Source organism: Tyto alba, unplaced genomic scaffold (assembly GCF_018691265.1).
Source record: "Tyto alba isolate M040663 unplaced genomic scaffold, T.alba_DEE_v4.0 Super-Scaffold_45, whole genome shotgun sequence".
Lineage (NCBI taxonomy): Eukaryota > Metazoa > Chordata > Aves > Strigiformes > Tytonidae > Tyto > Tyto alba.
Genome location: NW_024881321.1, coordinates 36,907,313 through 36,933,323, shown reverse-complemented (window position 1 = coordinate 36,933,323; position 26,011 = coordinate 36,907,313). Strand labels below are relative to the sequence as shown.

At 42.3% G+C, this 26,011-nt stretch overlaps 1 protein-coding gene across 11 annotated transcripts in view; it reads right to left on the bottom strand.

Moving 5' to 3' along the window:
• The window catches only part of MCF2L (MCF.2 cell line derived transforming sequence like), a 171,543-nt gene that overhangs the window by 126,138 nt on the left and 19,394 nt on the right, over positions 1 to 26,011 (bottom strand). Inside the window, exon 1 of one of the 11 annotated variants that reach the window (XM_032997061.2) lies at positions 21,648 to 21,727. The exons of 6 other annotated variants lie outside the window; for them this stretch is intronic. Coding sequence is in view for 1 of the 5 variants with exons in the window: in XM_032997048.2 (XP_032852939.1) it covers positions 7,634 to 7,712 (79 nt within the window). In the remaining 4 variants the exon portion in view is untranslated. Of the gene's footprint in view, positions 1 to 7,555; positions 7,576 to 7,598; positions 7,795 to 8,252; positions 8,299 to 21,647; positions 21,728 to 26,011 lie in introns of those variants that run through there. 4 more of the 11 variants (XM_032997053.2, XM_032997048.2, XM_032997051.2 and 1 more) reach the window with 4 other exon arrangements.

Below are 26,011 nucleotides of genomic sequence, written 5' to 3'. Positions count from 1 at the left end.
TAGAGCCACAGTGAACGTTAAAGTATGGCAGGATCTTACCACAGCACTTGCTTCAGGAGGTGTCATACCTGTAGTAACACATGCAAGGTGAACACGGAAGGAGGAAATAAATGAGTCCTGCAACACACGGGTTCATTTAATGTAGTCCATGGGCCAAAAGCTGATGCAAAGCTGCATCTGCAAAGCTGCTGTTAAAACACAGGTGTGTGACATAAGATAAGCTGGACCAACTGGCTAAGTGACACAGGGTAACATGGAGCGGTGACCAGCAGCCCAGGACATAACACTGACCAAAGGAAAGCACTTTGTCCAGACCAGAAGCCAGACATATGACTGTTTACAGAAAGGCTGTAATTTATCATTTGCTATTTTTAATAACAAAGGTTGTAGCCTGGAGAGGAATTTTTAAAATCAGCTATGTGTATTCTCATTATTTTCTGTTTATATCAATTATCCTGTTGTTTCATATGCAAAGCTACCTTCCCTTTAAATTCATCAGGCTATAGGCGGGAGTTGAAGGAAAAGGAAGATACATTTCTGGCTCAACAAGAATTCAGACTATAAAAGAATTAGGTCAGTCACTTCTTGGTGCAAGTTTTCTGCCTGCTACACGAAGTGCTGAAAACAGAAAGACTTTTAGGAAGACCGGCACTTAGCAAACGCCTCAAGAACATGAAGGGGGACAGCACTTACACTCCTGAAGTAACAGCACAGGTGGAAAACAAGAACCTTCCTATCACATAGCAGTGCTGCTCTCAACTTGCCAAATACTTGTTTGCCCAGATTATCAATTTTAAGAAGGCAGACTGCTGCCAAGCAGCATTACGTACGTCTTCAAAACCAGGCAGTACCACGCTGCACTGTGCTTGATCAGCTTGCCACGACTGAGCGCCACATTTTGCTAGGAAGCTGCCTTCCCCTGGGTCCTCAGAGAGATTTAACTGCCTAAGGCCCCATCCCAGCAACTCCTCCCAAGCTCAAACGCCATCAGCCTTCCACATGAAGACTGAAACATTTGGGGATGGGTTATCACAAGGCTTCTCCATTTCAGCTTATTCTCATGCTGAAACTCACTGCCAGCTCCACCGTTTGTGTGACCAAGTTTAACATCTCTCCACTGTAGCAGAGGATTTATTGTGCCTGGCTCCCTGGTGCTCCAGGGAACCATGCGGGAAGCCCAACAGCCAGTGCCGCATCCCTGGTACACAACTCAAATAGCACTTCCAGTCAGGCATCAAGAAATTCGAAGCATTAGTACTAAAGCTCAAAAGCCACAAAAAGACCAGCAGAGACAGATCGAGGATATAACTAATATCAAAGACTGCTGTAAGTGAAGGGATCTATGGTCTGAAACTGCCCAGACTGGGCAGTAAGTCTGCCTCCAAGATGATGATCCTGTCTCTACCTATGCCCAGGACTTACAGTGTGCTTACGGTGACTTTTCCACAAGGCTTGAGCTGGCTGCACCCACAGTGCTGTTACAGGCAGTGTTAAAGGCTGGGCTACCAGACACTTTGCCTCAACCACAATGCCTGCATTCCTATGTGTGGTGAGCCAGGTGGCTCATGCTCAAGCCATGCAGCTATGGGGATAACTGGAAAATTTAAAGAGAGGTCAAAATAGCTAACACAGTATTGCAGGCTTACCTCAAGAGATCTACAAGTGATTAATCCATATAAGAGCATCCAAGATTGTGCTCTTTCTGTCTGAAATAAAAGCATATCTGGCTAATATTTAATAGGACAAGACAAAAGAAACAATGAAACAAAATTAAAGTGGCTTTGCCAGATATTGTGAAACAGTAGGCTCATACTTCCAGCTGAAATGCACCGTTTTAGTTTCCGAAAACCCTAAGAAGCTGTTGGGCTGACTCAGAAACAAGTAGCTCACTTGATCTGCTCTGTTAAAGGAAAAGGTGAGTGACCCAAACGCCTTTGGCTCCTTGGCTTTGCTCAACATGTCAGCTTGGAGCAAACATCTTGGAGAAAATGCAGCCCGTGTTACATACCACACCCCTGTCCCTGTGCCGTGCTGTTCTTTTCTGCAGAAGTTCCCTGGTGTTTGATATGCACGAGGTAATCGTGCAGCTTGGCACTCTGGTTGTAAGCATGGCAGGCAGCTGTGTCGGGCAGTCTTGCCAAGAAAGTATTCTGAGTCACTATGATAACAAAAATGCATTGAAGTAACTGTTTTTTTTCTTCTTTGATATCACTAAGCACATAAATCCAGGCAGGGCCTTCCCGGCTCTGCAAGCTTTAAGTATGTATACCCAAAGTCCATAGACTGAATGGGAGACTGACAATTATGCATCCTCCAGTCCTCTGAAAAGCAACTCTAAATGTGCCATTGTTTATTGTTTAATGCCTATTTTGCACTGATCTCCTGTTCATCTGTTGAAAGATATCTGTACAGATTGTAATTTTCCTACTGTAGTTCAGCAACTGTCATTAAAATCGGTGAAAGACTGGGGTAGAGGATATAAGAGAGGTCATTGACAGTCACAAAAAGAAGTGCACATGGATAGAAAGTCAAGTGGTCATTTTCTTTCCTTTTTTTTTTGTTTTTTCATTGCACATGAAAAAAGAAACCCTACTGAGCTGAAATGTTTTGGGATGCAATTTTTAAGCAACAACAGTTTGGTCAAAATTAAAATTTAATCAACCTTAATGTTGATCAAAATATTTTTCCTCAGATTACCAGAAAGGCAGCTCTCTTTAATACGGACAAGACTGCTGTCAACTCTGAACCTTACTCCCACCAGTTTCACTAGATCCAGCTGTTTCAGTAGTAAAATAAAGATTTTGATTTAGGTCAGAATATATGGAGAAACGGATGCCATGGAGGTGTGCACAGAAGCCGTAACAGTATATGTTCATAGAAAACATGAGCAATCCACACCTAATTGCTTAATTGTGTCTGTTCAACTATATATAGTTGAATATCTAGTGAGGATATACCAGGGTATAGCCCTATATGTAGTACCATACAGCTCCCACCCTTATTCTTCAAATTCTAAACCTCATGACAGGAAGACCATGCCTGCTCTATACCCTCTGGCCTGGGAAATCAGAGATATCTTTCATGGTTAAGCTCAACACTGGGGCAGGAAAGCTGAAATGAAGGGACAGCAAGCTCATACCAGGCAGAGGCATCCCCCACTACCATTAAGTGCCACCTGGGCACAGTGGGCGTGCTAACAACCTGCAGATTTTAGAGCTCTCAACTGGATGTCTTCAACTTTACCAGCTACATAGAAAGCTGATAAAGCTGCCAAGTAGTAATGTAATGCCCTTCACGCTCAGACCTGTCTGCCTGCCAAATTAACACACACACCCAGAGTACTCTTGCCACATGCAGAAACATTTCTTTGGACTCCCAAACTGGAAAATCAAGTGAACTGAGGACAGATGCTACATGGGTAAGAAAGAGCAGGCAAGCTTGCAAGAGAGTAGGAATGGGGAGAACCCTCAGAATAGGTCCTTCCAGCTGCCCACAACTTTATAACATCCCTTCCGAGTGACTGAGGGCATCCCCATTGCTCTTCCCAGCAAGCCAACTCTTTCCAGGGATGTTGGGCACTTGGAGGTGGTATTCAAGTCCATTTCTCCTACATCTGTTTCTAATTTGTCAAGACAGGTGAGCCAGCCTTCAAAACTTCAAAAACCTGCCTGTCAGGAAGACAAAGCCAGGGAAAAGTGTAATGTTTTGGCCCAAACTGTGAATATGACAGAAAATCTGGAGCTACTGAAAACTGACTGAAGCTGAAATGGCTAAAGGATGCTACCTGTACTTCACATACTAGCATTGCATACATACTTACTAAGGAACAAGTTTATCTTCTTTGATTTGCAGATGTTCCTTCTTTTTGCAGAGTGCAAAAATTTTGTTCAAGGAAATAGATGGTAGCTGTAACAGTGGCACCTTTCCAAGGTGGAATTAAACCATTAGTGGGGCTACCACAGGCGGAAGGCTGGGCACATCAGGTTTCGTATTACCTGTTTGCATGAACTGGGCAACACCATCACCGCAAGGCTTCCAAGCTCAGTGTCAGTGCAAACACGAGTGGTGATTGACAGAAAGAGCTTGTGCCTTAACGCTGTTTCTGTATCAGTCAGAGGAAATGGAGTCCTAAGCAGAAAACCCACTGCAGACAGTAAGGTGAACGAGGTATGAGATCCCAGACCAAAGCTGTTTATAACCTGAGGCCTCCATCTCTGAGCTACTGTTCCACCCGGCAGAGGAGTTCTGCCCACAAACAGCCCCTCGTGGAACAGAGTCTAATTTAACATAGCAGCAGAACTTAAAAAGAGGAAGAAAAGTAAAACTATCGCCAAATGAACTGAAATGATGCAATTATCCATCAAAAAAATCAACACTGACAAAACCAGGATTATTTTTCTTTAGTATCAATAACAATTTCACAATTTTCCTGGGAAAAAACAAACAAACAAACAAACAAACAAACAAACAAACAAAAAACAAAAAAAAACAAACCCCCCACAATTCTAATGGGGAAAAACAAAAACAAGAAACACACACACAAACCTTGGGCAGAAGAAGAGAATTTCTTTAAATCACTTCTGCCTCGTTTTAAAGATTTATATGAAAACAGGGAAAGCAATAGTCTGGTCATCCAAGTCCAGGAGGCCACTTTATAGAAGGGAAGTGACCAGAAGGACTGAGGAGCATATGTGGAGGAACTAAAAAGGGAGATGGCATGGGAGCACCCTTTTTAGTTGTTGGAAGAGGGCAGGGTAGAAGGTTATTTTGGACTGTGGAGCAGGAATCTGAGAAGGAATATAAAGAGGATGATAATGTTAAACTAAAGAGCGTGATCTTTATGATATTAATAGCTAAATATCTCCAGAAGCAGAAGATAATGGATCTGTGAGGTGCTGGAGAATAAAGTGAAGGTGAACAAGATGAGAAATAATCAAAGCTCTGGCAGAGAAAGCTGTCCAGATTTGTAAAATGTAGCAGAGGAAGGCACTCCTGTGAGAGGATCCCATGTTTGAAGTCAGTAATTTACCATGGGGGGCTAGAAGTGTGAGCAAATCACAATTTAGTCAGAGCAGAGGGAGTAGAAGGACCTCTGAGGGAAGTACTGGTGCGGCAGTGAGGGACAAGTAGCCCAGAAAGGCTGTGCCAGGGGGCACAAGATTACAGACAAGCCCTAACTTTAGGCACTGGGGAGATGCTAGGTTAGGAGCTGAGCTACTCCAGGCTTCCTGGCCCTGCCTGCCCTGGTCAAGGGATAGAGGAGTGCACCTCAGAAGGTGGAAGGACTCTCTGAAGGTGCCCCCTTCTCTCCTCTCGGGGCACGGGGATTTTAGGGAAATTCTTCTTCTGACTAAAATGCTTAGAACTACCTGGGATGAATCTCAGCCTGCCTATGGTATTGCTCAGCAAAACAAGCGGAGGAACGGCCTTTTTTCCTCCGGTCCTACAAAGGAGAAAATCCCTCGATGCCTGAAGGTGGATAGCTGCACTAAGGGGCAGCCAGGGGAACCTTTGCATTTCAATTACTCCTGAGCAAGGAGCTATTAACAAATGGGCTTGGAAAAATCCTGCACATGATCTTGGGCTGTTAAGGAAATCTCTGCTTACAAAAGGTTTCGGAGTCAACAGAAGGACAGCTGTAAAGCCAGACAGTAGATAATTTGACCCAAGGACAGAGTATAGCCCAAGAATGGGAGATGGAAACAGAGAAACGGTCTAAGCAACAGGAAAGGAACGGCGGCGGGGTGGGGGGGGGGGGGGGGGGGGGGGGAGGAAGAAAGAAAAAAGGAAAACTGAAACAGTAAAAATACAGCCACTAACTGTAGAAAAAAAGCTGCCTTTGATTTGGGAATACCCTCACAGGGATTATAGAGAGGAAGAAAGAGAAATAGAAGGGGGGAGGAGAGGGACCAGCTAAACCACATGAACATGAAATTGTCAGTAAAGTAACAGCTGCTTTTTTTTTTAAAAAATATACAAGTTTAACAAGCTAAATATCAGCACACAGTCAGAGCCTGCCGGCAAGTGTGCAAACAACACTCGGAGCCGCCGGTGGCTTACATGAAGGTCACAGTGTACCTACAGCTGCACAGCTGAGAGACAGGCGGTGTTGCAGGCAAACCAGCCAGGCTGCTGCTGGTCTACATCAATTCAGGAAGAAAAGGCTCCCATATTCCCAACCAATTCTACCATACGTTATTAAAATGTACCTTGCCTCAGAAAAACTACAGCAACAATTTTAAGGGAGTGGAAAAAGTAATGTACAAATTGTTAAATTGCAAAAGACAGCATGCCCCAGCAAATATCAGGCTGGCTTTCTTCTTAAACATTCAGAAAATCAAAACAGGCTATGAAACCAATATACAAACATTTAATAAAGACACATTTTGAAAATAAAAGACAATAAGGGGAAAAGTGCATATGAAAAACAAAGAAGGAGAAAAATAAGAGGTGATCTTTACTTGTAATTTAATGTTTGTCATCATCAGATTAAGTCTTGCTTTCCCCCCTCCCCCCCCCCCCCCCCCCCAAAATGTTACTAAGAAGGTAAAATGCCCAATTCCCCTATCCATGAAAACTGATGCAGCTAATCTGGCCATTCCACATTTGACATTTAATCTATCCCTTCACTGGACTACAGCATCAGCCATCTTACTAATTATCTCCTTGTAACACATGGAAACCGAAAACGCTCAAAAAGTCATCCTTAGGAAACAGAGGACCAGGGAAAAATAGGAAGAAAAAATTACAGGTTTTGATACTGCAATGAATAATGCCTTAAATATGCTGTATCAGCAAACCACCGGTTTGCCTCAGATGACAAGATGCAAGACTTCTGACATCTGTCACCATACTAAGAATAAAGGGCAAAAGTAACAGTTTCAAAGGATGCAAACACCACACCTCCTCTCTTTCCAGGTAAGTTTTTATTCTGAAATATGTTTACTTCTCTGCCAGGAAATACTCAGGAAAACACTCCTAAATCTAATCACAGACCACCTTATTGTACACTGCTGTTTAGTTCTAGTTTCAAACACATAAGCATTCACATTTTCAACAAAATAAGAACATCTCTTAGAAATCATAAGAATCTCTCTACAGTGCTAAAACCATTGTAGCAGATCTGTTGCAATTTTTAATCCATACAGATGTAAAACTACATTTACTATTATTAATCCATTCAACTCTGCATTCTCATGGAAGTGCAATTCAGACCCACCCAAAATACTGGCTTGCAGTGCCTTACAGTTAGCTGAGCTTTTCACTGCTTCATATTAGACCTGTTCCGCAAAACAAATCTGTAATTCCCCCCACTTCTTAGCTACAGCTGAGTCAGAGATAAAAAAAGAATCAAGACCCATTTAAAGCATTTGACCAGGCTAGCAGCTACCCAAAACTATTCAAGAGGACCTGCTAAAGCTTGCCTCATGAATATCTAAGCACTAAAAATGTTAATTAGTGTTAATATAAACAAAAGTTTAAGCTGATGACAAAAGCTCTTAACGTTTTCTTTCCTATTAATGCAAACATGCATAAAGAATGCTAGCCAGATTACCAGGGTTTTCTGTAAATCCTACAAAATCACTAACAGCACCCACACAGCACATTATTTAAGACCAGCAGCTCCTCCTACCAGCGCACTGGGAAACCGCATTTAATCTTTGCATCAATTCTTCTAGGGCCATTTCTTCAATTTTCAGCCAGCATCTCATTCTCTGATAAAACAAAAAGAGTCCACAGCAAACATGCTCCCTCTGCTCCAAGAATGAAGAGGAGAAAAAAAAAAAAAAAAAAAAAAAAGAAAGAAATTAAAAAAAAAAAAAAAAAGCAAACAAACCACAAAAACCAACAAACCAAACCACACCACTACAGCAGTGCTTTGCAGCGCTGCATTTCAATGACTCCACAGGGATGGATCCCCCCCCATCGGCACAAAGGGAGGCAGGAGCCCACGTTCCCTCCTGGCAGCGCCTGGGTGAGGCAGGAGCTGCTTGAAGCCAGAGCTGTGACTGTCAATGCCAGCAGGACCGCTTAGAAAACTTCTCTCCCCTCCTCGGCGTATGGGTTTGCCCGCGGTGGAGTCCTCAAAACGCCAGAATTGAACGCGAAGCGTTGATGAGCCGACGTACCGCCAGCCTCTCCCGGCCCGCAGCGAGCTCTGCCAAGGGCTGCGCTGCATCGGCAGCGCGGCGAGGGAACGCTGGCAGAAAGGCCCATCCTCATGCTTACGTGAACGCTAGGCTCCTTTCTACCTTCTTGACAGCTTGCTGCAGGGTGAGTAGCTGTGGAGGAGAATGCCTTCCTGCTGACAACGCCATTCTCACCAGCCCGCACGGTGCCTTCACGCTCAGCTTGAGGGCTGAGGACTTCAAATTTCCTTTAAATGCCAAAATAACCACAGCTGTCTGCTGGATTCTTTGGAGGGGTATGACTGCTTAAATGTTGTGCCACAGCAGTCTCTGTAACTCCTTGAAATCCAAATTTCCACAAAATCTGGATTATGACCTTAGGCAAAGGGTTTTTAGAGTCAGGATCTGTGCACCCCACAAGGCGTATGGAGTATATACAATATTGAAGGTAACTAGGAAAAGCGAACCTAATAGCCAGTAAACTTCCATTTGCTGTAGGGGGTTACACCACCACTGGAAAACTTCTAGGGTTACAGAAAACCCTAAAAGACTGAAAGCCATACAATGTCTCTCTGTGCAACTGCTCCTCGTAATTGATTTTCAATGCTTTTACACAAACTGTTTTACAAGTTTCAAACTACGAGGCTTTTAACGCTTTCCTTTTTCAAGGTTATCTTGATGGCTACTAAATATAATTATTGGCATGCTTTTGCTGATAGTCAGATGAATTCTCCCAGTCTTCTAATCATCCTATTGGTTTTAGCTATACCTTCTTACATTTTAGCCATTAAAACGAATAAGCAGTTATCTATGGCTAAAAGAAGAATGGATGTTTTCCTGTACACTTAAAAGGACTGTGCTGTGTTATTTGAGATAACGATTATTGTCTACAGGTTACATACAACAGGCAAAAAGCAGCAGTCCTTCCTAGGAAAATATGTGGATACCTATGGTGACTTGTTCATAACTCAACAATAACATTAGGGAGAGCATGAACTAAAAAAAAAAATTAAGAGGACCCATCAATTTCTCTGGGCTTCCTCTGTCAATAAAATTAATTGAGATCATATTTAAATATTCCTTTATAAAAAGTCCCACACCATTTCTGCTCCAAGTATAACAGGCCTATACCAGCTCCATATATTATCTATGACTAGAGTCATATATATTTCCATTTCTGTATTAACAGAAATTAAAAAATGATGTCTTTAGCCAAGCTTCTGCATAACAAAGGATTACCACAGAAATACAGCATCTCTAGGAACTTTAACCAAAATACGTTTTGCAGATATCTGACTGCCATTTAAGATTGCATTTTTGCAAAGGAACAAGTGATCTGCAGCAAGACCGCGATTACCCGGTCAGGCCCTGCCCATTCAGGTTGTGAACCAGAAGCAAAGGAACTAGAAAAGGCGTACAAGTCTGCGGGTGTGTCCTGGTTTGGGCTGAAATAGAGTTAATATTCCTTTTCAGGGACTAGATGAGTGCTGTGTTTTGGATTTAGCTTTGGGTTTGGTATGGGAAGAACGCTGACAGCACACTGGTGTTTTCAGCTGCTATTGAGACTTCAAGGACTCCCCGACTCCCCATGTCCTGCCCGTGCGCCAGGGCACAGGGAGCAGGGAGGGAGCACGGCCACAGCACCAGCCCCAAACTGGCCAGTGAAATATTCCACATCATGGCACGTCATGCTCACTGTATAGAGGAGGGTGGTTGGGAAGGGGGGTCTCTCTCTCTCACTTCCAGGATTGCGATTGTGGGATCTTGGTATTTCGGGGTCGCTGGCCGGGAACGGGCTGGGTGTGGGTCAGCTGGTGGTGAACAATTACGTTGTGCATCGCCTGTTTATATATTCCTTTTTTTTTTTTTTCCTATCATCATCATTGTTCTCATTTTATTGCCATTATTAAACCGTTCTTATCTCAGCCTGTGAGTCTCCCTTCACCCCTCTAATTCCCTCCCCCATTCCCAGGTGGGGAGGGGGAAGGGAGGGTGACCAGCTCCGGGGGTTGGCTGCCCACCAGGCTCAAACCACGACAGAGTGCACGTGGATAGCTGAGGCTTGTTCTGAAACAAAGGCCGAAGACAGAGCACCGCATCGGAAGACAGCCCAGGGAGAACTCCAGATGTCAGGAAGTCAATGGGACTTGTTGACTGCAGCAAGTTAAAAGGCCTAAGACATTTTAGTGTAAGATCACTTGTAAGATTACACTATTTCCTGGTGCAGCAAGAAGTGCAGGAGATGTATTCATTCATAAGCATCTACTGCAACAGAAGGTGCTAGTTCTATTGCAGATTTCCTTGGGTAGCCTGGCTCAACTCGATAGCAATTTCATACTTTCCTTGGAGAATGAGAAAACTGCTTCAGCCTTCCATGTATTATGAAGTCCCTCTTCCCATGGAGTTTTCTCAGTGAAATAACAAATTAAAAGCACGATATAAATGTACTGATGAATTTTATCACATTAGCTGGTCAACTTTCATGATCACATGCACATAATATCTATACATGTGCAAAATTAACGGAGAACTCTAATATGCTAGTTAAACCTGTTATACCAATATCACCACTTTATATATACTTTCTCCACCTTCAAATTCAAAACATGTAAGGCACAAGCAGAGGATCAAGGCAAAAGTTTTCAGTTAGCTGGACTGAAAGTTAGTTTACCTAAAAGTGGGGGTTTTTTCTAATCATGTACTACTTTAATCATGTTCATTCAGCCTTGTCTGAAGCGATACAGTAACAAGTTTAGGCATAGTTTCTCTCCTGGAGGAAACAGAGATACAGTATTTGCAATATACTTAACCAGAAAGTGGGATTAGGATCTCTGCTGATTTGAAACTGGATCATCCGTGGTTTCATGAATAACCTTAAACCAGAGTAAAGAAACAGACCTTAAACTAATTAAAATCAACTCTTAACAAGAGGAGCTAACTGAGCTTTCTTGCAACAAAAATCAAACCAGTATGAGCTATGTAGGGAATCAAAGCATTCTTGGAAATAACATCAGTACAGCTCAGGGACAAACTACTGAAATTTTCACTCTCTTGAAGTTTGTGCCTGATGCCCCACACCTCTGCAGGTCATCATGATGATCATATTAGGGAGTTAAACATGCCATGTGAGCCCAACACATCTCAGGCTAAATTAAAATTTGAGAGTAAAAGGATTGATGTCCAGTTCTAGCACTCAGAGTCTGTAAACATAATAGGAGATATTTTCAGTTTTCAGGTAAACTATTATTATTTTTAATACAGATATTTTGTTTTTACTGAAAAATTCAAGCTGCTTCTGGAATTTGCATTTTTAACTTCTGCTAATGTATCTAGCAAAAAATCTTCAGTAGTCCCAGGCAAGCCCCTGCTGCAACAGAGGAATTCATACTGAAGTGCAGCACTATATAAAAACACTTTCACAAAGAAAACTGAGGAACACACAGACTTTCAATTCCATCTTAGATGTTTAAAATACAGCAAAAACATTTTTGTCAAGTCATCTGTACTCTTATTTCTTTCAGTGAAACTGCCAAGATAATAACCAAGGAGCAAACGTATTGCAGAATTTAATCAATCAACTTCCAGGGTTACATGGATGTAGTACTTGACTTGATTTCTGCAGGTTTGTATTGATTTTTTTTCTCTTATTTTCAAACAGCTCCAGCCAAAAAACATTACCCAGTTTTTCAAGAAATTGTAGCTATTTTGAAAATGTTCCAGAAGTAATACACAACTATCCTCTCACGTGAGGAACCAAAGTGGTAACTGTAAATCATTAACTTATAATCATGTAATGAGTTTTGCCTGAGCAAAAGATACTTGCAACAATATACCTAAAGATTTCTTTGCTAACTTTACTTTGATCTCCATAATATCAGTTGACAATGAATTCCAAAATTTAATTATGTGCTGTGTGAAAAAGTGCTTTTGTTTAAACTACCTCCCTGAAATTGTTCTGGGTGCCCCAGTTTGCCTTTTGTGAAGCTGTGGGAAAAAAAAAAAAAAAAAAACAAACAAAAAACAACAAAACCAAACAGAAAAACACAAACCAACAAACAAAACCAAAAACAAAACAAAACCCAGGAAATAAACACTCTCTATTCATTTCCCCAAGCCATTCATGACTATACAGACTTACACTGTAGGTGATATTATGTCCCCTTCAATTGCTTTTTTTCCAGATAGAAAATTTCCTACACTAATGAGTTCCTATTTGTACAAAAGCAGCCCCATACCTCTGACTGCCTTCGCCATGCCCCCACATACCCTAATTCTACTCTAACAAAGTGAACAAAACTGGACATGGTACTCAAGAAGCAGGCACAGCAGAGATTACACAGTGACATAAGGATTATTTTGTTCTCGGTTTCCCTCTCAGCAGTTTGTAATGCTCTGTTCGCCTTTCGGACCAACACTGAGTGCCAACTGAGCTGCTGCTGTTTTCAGGGAACTACCCACAATCAGTCAAGGTCTCTTACTGAGGGTAACAGCTAGCTTAGGGAATAGTGCTGTCTTTTCTCATATGTATCTCTCTGTACAAACTATTAATTTCACCTCCTCTACTGATCAGTTACTTAGAATCACCGATTCATCCTCCAACTGCTTGCATTCAGCAGCACTGAATCTGACTATTTTGAATAATTTGCAAATTTTTACTTCCCGTGCTTCCTTTCCATTTCCAATTAATTTAGGATTATGTTGACTAGCTGAAGCTCCTGCAGAAACCCCTGCTTTACTCCACCAGTAACTCCCCTCCACCCACAGAAAACTGATCATCTCTAGCAACTCTCCATTTCTTGCTTTTTAATCAATTATCAATCCGCAAGAGGTCTTCCACGTTAACCCACAGGAGCTTAGTTTCTCTAAGAGCCTGAAGGTAGCTGCAGTGGAAGAAATACTACTTATAGAATATAAAGTAGCACTACAAGAAATAAAAACACATACAGGTTTCCCTGATGCTTTGCATAGGCCCTACCACATCTCTTGCTGCGACAGGAGCGGGCAGAGCATATGGATGGTCATGCCAACGCAGCTGAATCCTCTGCCAAACATCCCAAACTGCTTTCCAGTGATACCACGTGGCCAACATCAGGCAGGCAAGGCAGCCACGCTCTTTTCTGGATGGCCCCTACATCACACGCCACGAAAATCTACAGACTGTGTAAGCAATGAAGCTACAGGCATCCACATCACCACCGCTGTTCTAAGACACTGCAGACATAGCCAGACTCACCTAAGCTGGGCTCCTGCGGAGTGAGAAGAGACCCACTGAGTGTGGCTTTCATAATCCAGGTCCTCACAGGTCCTACAAAAAAATTCCACATACACCCGCTGCACAAGAGCAATACTGATCCCCAGCCTTAAATAAAAGGGAAAAGAAAGGGGAACAGGACAGATGATATGAAAGATCCAAACAGAAAATGCATTTTTAACATTTCAACCTCCTCCTGGCACTAGTTCTTCCTTCGTGAAGCAAAGGGATTTTTCCCTTTTATTTTTCTGAATGACTGAGTTCTCTTGGTAATCAGCCCAGTTAGGCTTTATTATGTAAAGCATCTGGGATTTGAAACTGGGATTCATAAGCAGAGATGGCAGTATTCTGTTTTTGGCAACACCTCACTCTTCCACAAGGAGAAAATTGTTCCTCGATTCACAATCTCAAGAAATACAGAAAACTACGCATTGTACAAGTCATTACCCTGCAAATACATGCAGAAATTAAAAAAAAAAAAAAAAAAGTAAAAGTCTTTTCTTCTTAAAAACTTGACACTCAAACACTTGTACAAAGCCAGAGCACGGCCAAGGTTCATACAGGAACACAGACTAAAGAAGCCTTCAGATGTTGTCCTGGGTTGAGTGAGTGGTGGGGCTTTTTGGTGGCAGGGGAGGGGGCTATCGGGGCGGCCCCCTGTGAGAAGCTTCTCGAAGCTCCCCCAGCTCCAAGCCAGCTCCACTTCTGTTTGGGAAATTGAGCCCATCAGCTGCGCCTCTGCGATAACGTATTTAAGAAGGGACGTGGTGACATGCAGGGGGACTTGTGAGGAGGAGTTGCTGCAGCTGCGTGAACACCAAGGTCAGTGGAGGAACGGAGGAAGAAAGGAGGGGGGAGGTGTGCCGGAGCAGAGACCTCCCTGTATCCTGTGGGGAGACGGCAGGGCGGCCCCCCCTGCCACCCATGGAGATCTACGATGGAGCAGACATTGATTTACAGCCTGTTGTTCCTGCTCAGCTGATCAAGGTTCTGTGCCCGAAGAAGGCCGGGGTCTCATGGGAAAAGGCAGCCCCGCTGCTGTAATTCAGTGCTGGGAGGATTGCAGCATGCAGGGGAGTCCCACGCTGGAGCAGCTCGGGAAGGGCTGCAGCTGTGGGAGAGAATCCAGTCGGAGGAAGTTAGTGACCCATGACGGAGCAGTGTGGGGAACGCTGTGGCCTGTGGGAGGGACTCATGTCGGAGAAAGTTTGTGGAGGACTGTCTCCTGTGAGAGGGGGACCACGATGGAGCAGGGGGTAACAAGTTTTGGACACTCCCCTCACCGAAGATGAAGGAAGTGGCAGCACTGACTGCACCCCCCATTCCCTGCCCCTGCGCCCCTGGGGGAGGAGGTAGAGATATCGGGAGCAGAACTGAGCCCGGGAAGAAGGGAGGGGTGGGGGGAAGGTGTTCTCAAGATGTGGCAATGCTTCTCACTGTCCTACTCTGGTATGTGTCGTTAGTGTCTGTAATAAATGTATGTTCTTTTTTCCTTCCCCTAACGAGTCTGCCTTTTGCTCATGATCATAAAAGGGGGATTTTTCCCCCATCCCAGTCCTATCTCGAACCCCAAGCCTGGCTCTCTGTCCCTTCTCATTGCCGGAGGGGAAGGGAGAGAGAGGTGCTGCATTGTGGTTGGCTGTCAATCAGGCCTAAACCACGACAGATGTGCAGGAGCATTTAATAGAGGAATTCCACCAAAATATGCCTTGTTTTACAATAATATATTATTTTACTGGATATCTATTGAGTCCTCAGCGTCAGACCAACCTCAAGAATATTTTCCTTTGAGAAAGTAAGTGCCATACAGAAAAAAAAGGCCTAGTAGCTGCTCTCCATGCTCGCTCAGCTGGGTGTGTGTTACCCACACAGAGGGACCAGGCTGAGGTGGTCCCTGGACCGGGTACTCAGCAGTAGGGGAAAAGCTTCACCCTCACCCTCTTCCTACATAGGTGCTCCCCTTCCTTTCTATTATTGCTCAGACCCATGGCTGAGAAGTAGAAAATGGATGAAACGCAGTGTACTAATTTCTAATTGGAAGTCTCTTCCACAATTCAGCCCAATCTTGCTACAGTCCAGCTCACAGTACTTTCAGTTGTCTTACCTAAAAATTTTTCTTTCTCCCTTATCAACTGCAATCTAGCCTCTTCTTAAATAAACAAAACAAAACAACACTCAATATTAGCTCTTAAAGCTTAGTTTAGCCACTAACTCTTCTATAATTAATTTCTTTCATGTCCTGTATCTCAGTTTTACACCAAAGCAGCGTTCTTCACAATTTTGTGAAGTTTTGTAGTTAGAATCTTCAGGCTGAATGAACTTAAAATGATTGACCAGATCAAGGCTTTCAATACTCCTGGGCGTAACAGGCAGGGTCTTCTTTTTCCCCAGCCTCCCTTGCTTCTATAAAGCAAATGAATAAAGTGTCATTTGAATCTCTTCCACTGATGCTCCGTGTTTCTAAAGACCGCCAAGTTTCCCAGTAACTGCTTCATTCAGTTTTCTCCTTCACCCTCCTCTTTTGCCACACGGGATTAAGTAATCACTCCAGAGCCAACAGCCTTGAAAGAACTGATTTAGTGTAACACCTCCAACTGCCCCTGCTCAGCTGAGGGCTGCTCCAGCCCTTTATCCCACTCCAGTCTGATGAGCTGAACTACCCAGATGTGCCAGAGGCTGCACTCCTCTAAAAGCAGGCACGGCAATGAAGGAATGCTGCCTCTTCGCCAGTGCAGTGCCAAGTAAGAGCCTACCCTTCTGAGTTTACTGAGATACCTTTACAGATGAAGGAAGCACTTCCTATAGAAAGTTATGAAGACCAAAGATGGTAAGCATACAGGTGAGTGGAGAAAGAACTTGCTGCAAACAGAAGTAATATGGAAAGAAATGAAGTATCACTGTTACATTCTTCCTTGGGGCACCTCCACAGGTATGCATAATTAAAGGAAATGCCACAAAAGGGAAACTATTCCAACCTCTAAAAAAAAAAAATGAAACCTCACTACTTTAAACACAGAAAAAAAGTGGAAATCGGGGAGTTCTTGTTTTAGAAGGTACCATGATAATTAAATAGGTGGTAGAGTCTGGATGCAGAGATGTCATAGTCATATTCTCCCCCAGAGTTAGAATTCTGTATTTAAATGCAGAAATTAAATCGATCCAAAAAACATGCATCTTTTGTCTTCTCTTGTCAGGGTGGGTTTTCAAAGGAACGCAGGGTGAGGAGTTGTAAAATCAGTTTCTCCCCCCAAAAAAAGTCTGTTCAACATTTTTTAAAGCTCAAACATTTGAGGTCTCCTAAAAAGTATTAGACCAGATCAATTCGTGTGTGTGTGTGTGTGTGTTCAGATTTGGAGTATTTAGGAAAGTCTAAACTTTATTACTTCCCTCTCTTTGTAAAAAATGCTATTTCAGAAGAACTGGCCATACACATAAAAGTTTAGCAGGTCTACCATTCAAGAATCAGGGCTGATTTAAAACATTTTCAGAAAATTACTCTAACAAGATATGGTATTTAACTATCATTTGTAATTGTCAATTTTACATAAAATCAGCAATCTAAAAAGTATTCAGAATTTTAAAAAGTAAGGTATTTCCAGGACCATTCAGTCTGATTGCACAGAATAAAACTGAAGTGCTTATCCCCAAGGAACAGGCTGACAAGTTTGATTACAGATAAAGGACAGAATAGAAGGATGTCAACTTTAATTCAGAACTTTTTTTTAACGGCATGTATCTTAAAATTTGACTGTCCTTCTCCACTCATACATCTTTTAAAATGTAGTATTTACTGGAGCTTTAGGAAGACAGAAAGCTTTTTCCCTTTTCAGAAAAGAAAGTAGTACAATACTCGAGGAACACACTGAGGACATGGGAAAATGCAGATTGTGATTCGTCCGGCCGAGCTGCCCACCTCTGGCAGACATGCCCCCCCAAGGCTACTTACTATTCTGTCCTGGGTGCTGGCCTCCCTCCTGGGCTGCACCCCAAGCACTGTTAAAGGACTTCGATTTGTCTTGATGCAGAACAGGAAAATCTTAAAAGTCTCAAGAAGCATCCAGGAATCACAAGGGTATTTAGCCTGCATCCAAAGAGGCCAAACCCCGAACAAGATCTTAGTCTTGTGCAGAACACTTGCCCTCACTGCAGGTCCTTCAATGATGCCTTTGTGTCTTTCACAAATAGAGCTCGAAAACTTCTCTGTGTATGTTTCCTTAACAGGCCAATTCCCCCATCTATCTTATGGCATACAATCCTCAGTAAATAAAATAGCATTATTTTCTCAGTCTGATCATTTGTGTTGAGCAATGCATAATAGAGGAGAGAAAGACCAGGTCAGATCTCATCAAAAATGGCAAGAGATTCCAGGTAGGGGGGAAAAAAAAAAAAGAACTGCTCTTCAGTTTATAGCTTCTCTGCCTTCATTGTGGTAAAGCTGTCAGAAAGGAAAATGTCATCTAGGCTTCTTTACATTGTAAGCCACATCCAAACCACCATTTCATGCTTTCTTGAAACAGAAAGATTGAATTTTTGTGTTAATACGCTTCTGACAGTATTGCTGATAGTTCTCCTGAAGGACCACAGTCCTGAATAGTTACTGCTTTTGAAAGAAAAATGTGAGCATGCATGTATACATTCCCTTGTTATTTTGATTATGTACTGCTGTTGTTTTTTCTTATTTTCCTTTCCCTCACTCCTACAGCTATTTCCAATCCATAACAAGGATTCTTTTGTCAGTGACAAGCTTAGCGCAATGCTGTTTATTTTCACGTTCTTTGCCTTTAAACTGCAGTAAAAAGAAGTGTTTTTTGACAAACCATCTATTACACACAGGGGGTTGCATGGGCTTCAATTTCAAATACATTTTTTAAGCTTTATAACATCTGGATACTTTAAAAAACATCTTTTGAGTTGAGTCAATCATAACCACAACCAAGAACTGGCCCCATAAATCCATGAAGATTAACACAGAGGGACAGGCTCACAGAGACACTCATCCCTAGAGCACAGTACACCATTTCTTATTCCAGCTCATGAGACATGCTTGCTTCTAACCCTATCCAATGCTGTCAGGTCAGATGCACAGTTATTGGTAACTAAAAACCTCCAAGATATATCAACTGGTGCACCAAAACATCTTCAACACTGGCATTCTCAACAGTTGCTTTGTAATCACGTTATTCTCGTACTGTACTGTGTTATCCATTGAGTCATGTCATGTTTTATACCACCTAAACAAAGTTTGAAGTGGGATTTCCACAAAATTTCAGGTTCTCTACTCTAGCCATTTCTCATGTTCTTCAAGTTTCTTTCTGCAAAGCTTTGCTCACAGAGTTCTTCTCTCTCCAAGAACAGTTTTAATGGGCTGAAAATGACTCGCTCCTACAGCTGCCAGCTTCCCCCAGAGACCCAGCAGAACACCAGTGCCGTTCTGTCCCGCAGTGCTGCCGCTCACCCATCTGCGTTTACTCATCAGATGTAACTACCGCATCAAGATTGAACCGTAGCACAGTTTCCTCAAAAGCTTGGTAGCTGAATGCCTGCTGAAACACGGTTGTACAACTTGGATGCGCTGATTCAAAGAATGTATCTACAGTGCTGGTTTTGGTTCAGCTCCAGTCAGATGTTATTTACAGCACTGAAAAAAAACAATGACTTAATAAAAAAATCCAGAAGTACACAAAAATTTCCAAGAAAGTAAAGGAAAAATACATGAATGTGTCAGACAAAAAAAACACAGCATCTCACACTATTTCATTGTATATTATCATATATTTGTCATAACATACAATGCTTCTGCATGATTATTGTCAGGATGTTAAGTCTGGAAAGGACTTCAAAGAAAGAAAGAATTACGGTACCATTTGCCCCTTTCCAAGACAGCAGATCTATAACACACCAGTCTCCAATCATGTTCCTGTATACTTCACAGCAGTGCCTGGATCTCTGAAAGAGAAAATTTTGATCCTCTTCACCATTCCCACGTGTGTACCCAAGAGGAAGAGCATTTTCAGAGACAAATACTGTCAATGTGTCAGCAGAGAACAGAGGAGCAGCAGGGAGAACAGGAAGGCTAGAATTATGAAATATAATTTGAAAGCTGCAATTCCAAACACCAGCATATAAAGGAGGCCTGAGGATGCCAGACACCATGCACTGGAAAGCCTGACTTGAAAATTTAGCTATACCACACCAACATACACAAAAGGAAAAGTCTTCTTGGACCTTAGAGACTAATTTGAATTAGCATACCCCTAAGACCCATTTACTTCCTTCAAGATCTTGACCAACCCTTTAGAGAAACAAATAGGCATTAAGAAAATAGTTGCCTTTGCATCTGTGGTTATTAGTACAGTTGGATTTGGCATTGCTAGGAATACCTGCTACAAAACCAAAAATAACAAAGTAACTTTGGCTGGAAGGATCTACTGGGTAAAACCAAAGGAATGCATAAAAATAAACAACACAGCAAATAATGTTTGAAATTATGTTATCAAATACAGAAGTCAGATAGTCTTTAACTACCCCAAAGCTTTCTATAACACAACGTTACCTTTAAAAACCGTTCTCACAGAATCACAGAATGGTTTGGGTTGGAAGGAACCTTGAAGATCATCTAGTTCCAGCTCCCTGCCATGGGCAGGGACACCTTCCGCTAGATCAAGTTGCTCAAAGCCCCATCCAATCTGGCCTTGGAATCCTACTTCATCTTTCTAAATATCAGATTTCTCTTCATTGTCACATGTATGTGCAAATGGGATGTCTTGAGTAATTAGCAGTGGCGTGGTAATGGGTTGCAGGCAAACAGCTCTCAAAAAGTAGAAGCAGTTATGTTATATGATTTAACTTCAATTTTATTGCTCTAATGGGATTAGGCAGCATGCTGTTCAGGGAACTGCACTGTTTGCTTTACAATAGCATAAATACTTTTGTATTAATTTTCTAGTTTTTTTTTTAAATGTGTAGAGGCAACAAGGAGGGGTAAGATAGGATTCAGAAGATAGATGATGAATAACAGCTGACGTACAAATAACTCATTCTACTTCTACCCTTTTCCTTCCTCTCCCCCTGACATTTGCAAGAGTATTTAAATTTAAAACTAAAGACTAGTTTCTCATGGTAAAGACAGTATCTGCCTGCTCTCCCCACCTTCTCAAATAGGCTCAGTTTGTACACACAGCCCACATGGACTGCTCTAATGTAATATTAGTAACTTAGAACACCCAAAGCAAATAGCAATAAGAGACAGTCCACTCAAACTTCACTTCAAGTCCTTTCTACAGAGAGAATCTTTTAAAAAGATATACCACAGCAATGACAGGCAACATTATCTGTGGGGGGAACACAGTAAGGTCTTAGTTTCAAAAGTGGTTTAATATTCACAACTAAATTCCCAAATGCAAAGGGCCTAGTGACTAAACGTATATATCATTTCATGTGAACAGCTGTCTCCTTTTAGAGAGGAAAAGGAGTTTATGAAACATTTGAAAGCCTATTTTAGCAAGCAATCCCATCATGGAATCACTGCCAGATGTTTCTATAATATTTGACAAGCTACAGCCAATATTTTGTCAACGTGTGTTAAGTGTTTCTCTATACAGTGTAGTCTCCTCAGTACTATATGTTATTTTTCCAACATATATGGGAAACCATTTTACTAATGGAAAGACAGTCACAAATGTGACTTCTAATTCATGTACTTGTGACCCAGGTACACCCATGAAGCGATGTTAAACATAACAGCTGAAAAACCAATCTAATTCTTATGCAATACTTTCTTAACAGAGCTTCTCTTTCTTAAAGTACCATAATGCAAGTAAGTTTTAAATTAATTCTTCCTGATATAATTACACAACCACACTGTTGCACAGATTTGTTTTTGGCTTGAACAGCTGAAGCTAATCATAAGCATCACTAAAATCTTCTAACACAATATATGAAATCATACTCCTCTCACAGCCAGAACAAAAATACTAATCTCTGAGAACACATACATGTATCCCATATTGAATTACTTAAATAAACTACAAATAAAACCAATATCCTGCCAAAATCCTATTATAAGGCAAATGTACCAGCAATCCCTTCCAACAGCCCTGTGATCTCCAACTCCAAAAAACAGCTAAGACTGCAACAATATGCAAACAACAGCACCGAGCTTTAAAAGGAAAGACTTTAAAAATAAGTGTTCAGAAAACTAGATGTTGTAAGTAAATATATATATATGCACACACACACTGTCCATATTTAGGCTTGTAAATACCAACCTTTCTTGTTGTTCTGTCTGAAATCCAATGCATGTTGCACATCCCCCTTGATCAGGTGTTTTATGCGAGAACAGGATAAATGACACAGCATTTGAGAAACAAATGTAGTAAAGAGGTCCAAGTGTGCACGTTAAACTCTTCTCAAATGCAGTAAAATTGACAGGCTCAGTGCAGTGCAGTTAGCTTTTGCAGTGAATTTGTTTCCAAGGAAACCAATAGCTGCAGGTGTTTTCCCATATAACCGGGAAAGAAAATTCAGCAGTGTCATTACTTGTTTACTCAATATTTTATTCACACATTTTTTCTGATCAATAATGAACTACCTCAAACTCTGTTAGAAGACTGGACTGAATTTAAAAATAATGTTGAAAAAGCTTCCTCTACACATAACCCTACTGAACAGGTGCTTCTAAATGAAGCACACCACCTTTAAATGTTTCCCTCATTTTCCTCTTCCAGTCTCCTCTCCCAAAGTGACCTGCCTCCTCTGGTTTGTCTCCTTCAATAAAAGCACACAAAACCCACCCTACACTGTGGGTTTTCATCCTAAAAGGTGCTCCAACAACTTGGCAAGGGCCCAGCTTCCAAGGAACAATGTTGACTTGGAGAGGGTACAAGAATGCCCATTCTTACCATGTGGCATAGCTTTGCAAAATTCTATTGTGCTATAGAGCTATCACCACAACTGACATGATTTACACTTATTCAGATGACAGTACAAAATATGAATATTTAGTAAAACCACAATTGAGATGCAAGGTAGAAAATATACTTTCCCTGCAGTTCTTCCACATTATATTAGACCTGTAACTCAAAATTACACACAAAACACTTCTCATTTAGCTTCAGATTCTCAAGCCGATACATATAAATGAAAACATTATGCACACTGCATTTTTTTTTTTTTAATTAGAATTCTTTCCTCTGGATAAGTTACTGAAATATTTAGCATACCTTCTGAGCTCTGAAAGCCTTTTTCCCCCCCTTGTCCTCTTTCGGTGTTATTGATTCAACAGCAACATCTACTGGGCATAGAAGGGCAAGATTCAATTTCTTAAGAGATTAAAGGGCCAGGCACAGTAGCAAAAAATACTTACAGCACCTATCTCTAGATACTTTTGTGTCCCAGTCACCACAAAGCCAGAACTGAAAGGAACAAAACCCTTAAATACATATTTAGTGTCTACTCACCCCTCGAAAACAAAAACAAACCCAACAAAAAGATGAACAAAAGAATAGCGGTGACTTATGGTTGCCATTTGGAGACAACGTATTTCCATGTATATTCTAGGAATATTAGATACACTGGGCTAAAAGAATCAGTTGACAGGAGTTCTGTCAGTAAAAGTGTTCAGTCAATCTTCAAGTTCATGCAATGAAGAGGTTTATTATACACCTTTTTGCTCTCGTGTTGGGTTTGTGTGGCAGGGGGGTTTGGCAATGGGAGAGGGGGCTACAGCAGTTGTCCCTTGTGAGAGGTTTCTCGAAGCTCCCGTGGCTCCAAGTCAGACCCACCTCTGCACCAAGGCCGAGCCTTAATGACGGTGGCTGCACCTCTGCGATATTGTCTTTAAGAAGGGGAACCTGGGAGGAGGAGTTGGAGTTGTGAGGGAGACACCTCTGCAAACACAGATGTCAGTGGAAGAAAGGGGGGGGGGGGGGGGTGCACCACTGCAGAGACACCCCTAAAGCCTGTGGTGAGAGGGCAGGAGCTCCCCCCTGCCACCCATAGAGGTCTGTGGTGGAGCAGTGTTCACCTGCAGCCCATGGAGGACCCTGCACTGGAGCAGGACACTGTGTCCAAAGAAGGCCAGGACTCTGTGGGAATAAGACCCTGTTGATGTAGTTTGTCACTGGGAGGACTTCAACATGTGGGAGGGACGCACGCTGGAGTGGTGCAGGGAGTGCTGCAGTCCATGGGAAGGACTCATGTTGAAGAAAGTTAGTGGAAGACTGTCTCCCATGAGAGAGACCCCACTCTGGAGAAGGGAAAGAGTGAGAAGAGTGCTCCCCGTGAGGAGGAAGGAGCAGCAGAGACAACGGGTGATGAACTGACCGCAACCCCTATCCCCTGCCCCCTGCCCCACTGGGGGAAGGGAGGAGGTAGAGAAATCAGGAGTGAAGTTAAGCCCAGGAAGAAGGGAGGGGTGGAGGAAGGTGTTTTTAAGATGTGGTTATACTTCTCACTGTCCTACTCTGTTAAGTTGTTGTTATTGGTGTTTGAATTAAATTGATGTTGTTGGTCTTTCCCTGAAGAGTCTGTCTTTTGCCTGTGACCATAACGGGTGAGTCATTCCTCCCTGTCCTTGTCTCAACTGTCGAGCCTTTTGTGGTATTTTCTCCTTCCCATTCCTGAGAGGAAAGGGGTGAGCGAGCGGCTGCATGGTGCTCAGTTGCCCTTAGGGCTCAAACCATGACAGCTCTTTAAATCTATTTTGTTAAACAATTAATGAGACATAAAAAACCAACCAAACAAAAATACCCCAAAAAACCCACCACCAACAACCAACAAAAAAGCACAAAACCAACAGCATGACTAGTAACCAGACAGATCAGACCAAGCAGTTCTTCAAAACTTCACAGAAAACAAGGTGATCACATGTGGACCTATTAAATGCTAAGAACAAGGATCCCAAAGGACTTTGGCCTAATGACACCCAGCATTTGCCTTCCATAATAGAATCTATTGGGGTCTAAATTCCCTAAGTGGAGCACAAGAATTGAGGCCTTGTGAGGGGAACACAGGACAACCCACATTTCTGTCAGGCTCTATCTAAACAAGCCAAAGAAAACAACAGAGGGGCAGCTCGGCTTCATCTCTCTTTCTGCCCTTCTGCAGAAACTGGCATTTCATCTGCCTGCTGAAAGGCACACATCATGATTAGGGTTCACAATCACAGTTTGTGCCTGGCTTTCAACACCTACTCAATCCCTACTTTTAAAAATGCCACCAGATGAGAACAGCATCCTTACTCCAAGTACTTACTATGCACCACATATCAAGTGATTATTTATTAGACATATAAATGCTACTGGAAACAGAGTGCAAAACTCAAGAATCCCATTTTACATGTTAAGACCTCACTCACACAGCAGAGAGCAAAGTTTCCCCTTGCCAGTTGACCCCCTCTGTTCAACTGCATCTTGACTCCTTCAAGACAGTGTCTTCACCCAAGAAGAGCCTATTGGCCAGTTGGCTGAGCATCCATCCAGCCTTCTAGGCTGAGGAGGAAACTGAAGAACGCTCTCTTTTTCTGGGCAAGTGCTCCAATCACTTCACTATGATGTATGTTGGGAAGCCCAACACCTCTGTATCCAACCTGCATGAAGCTGACCATCCTATGTTTTGAGAAGCTCAGCAAGGTGTATACTGGGCACACGTAGCAGCTCAAGAGCATGGCACACATCAAACTGCAGACAGTTTTCTCAAGGCAGCAGCTCTGGGCAAAATCAAGGGGACTCATCATCAGGTAGCTCAATCCTCACCAGAAAAAATACTGAAGGAATTATAAGGAGAATGAGGGACACTGGCTTGGACATAAACAGCTAAATGCTACTGAAGTCCCCCCTACATTGTCACTGTTCTCTCCTGCGTGCTGCTGGTGAGCATCTTCCTTTGCAGTGCAGCAAGCCCAGCAGCCTGGCTGGAGCCCCACTACTTGGTAAAACAGGAAAAAAACCTGCAGCTGTGCCCTTTGGGACCAGTCCTGGCTGTACAAATGTATGCCACTGTGATAGCTTCTAGAATCTCATTTATAGCCTTCCTATGTAAACATGTGTTGCAACAGTGAAAAGGGCAGGCACATATGATTTCTGAAGAATGGAATATGCCAGGGTACATGATATACCACATCGTACTGTTGCTCAGAGATTGAATTATACAAAAGCACAGTACAGCACACAGACTGAACAGCAAATTTCAATATATAGTATGGTTCTAGAACATATAGTACATGTTCTAAGATGAAAGGGGTTTCTCAAAATAAGCAATAATAAGAAGGAAAAAACAAAACAAAACAAAACTACTTTCTTAACTTGTAATGGGGCATTTTTGCAGTATTTCTCCCCCCTTCCTCTGACTGCAAGCCCTGCCTATGTGTAAAAAGAAAGTTCTAGGATTTCTCCGGGAAAAAACCTCTCCTCAGCACACAGACTGCTAGTGAAGCAGACTGCAGGGAGAATTAAGAGAGCTGAATCTTCCAGGCCCATGTCCTGGTTTCAGCTGGCATAGAGCTAATTGTTTTGGTTTCTTTTCCTTCCTTCTTAGTAGCTAGAATAGTGCTGTGTTTTGGATTCAGTATGGGATTTGTATAGGAGAAGAATGTTAATAATATGTACTGATGTTTTTAGTTGTTTCTAAGAAA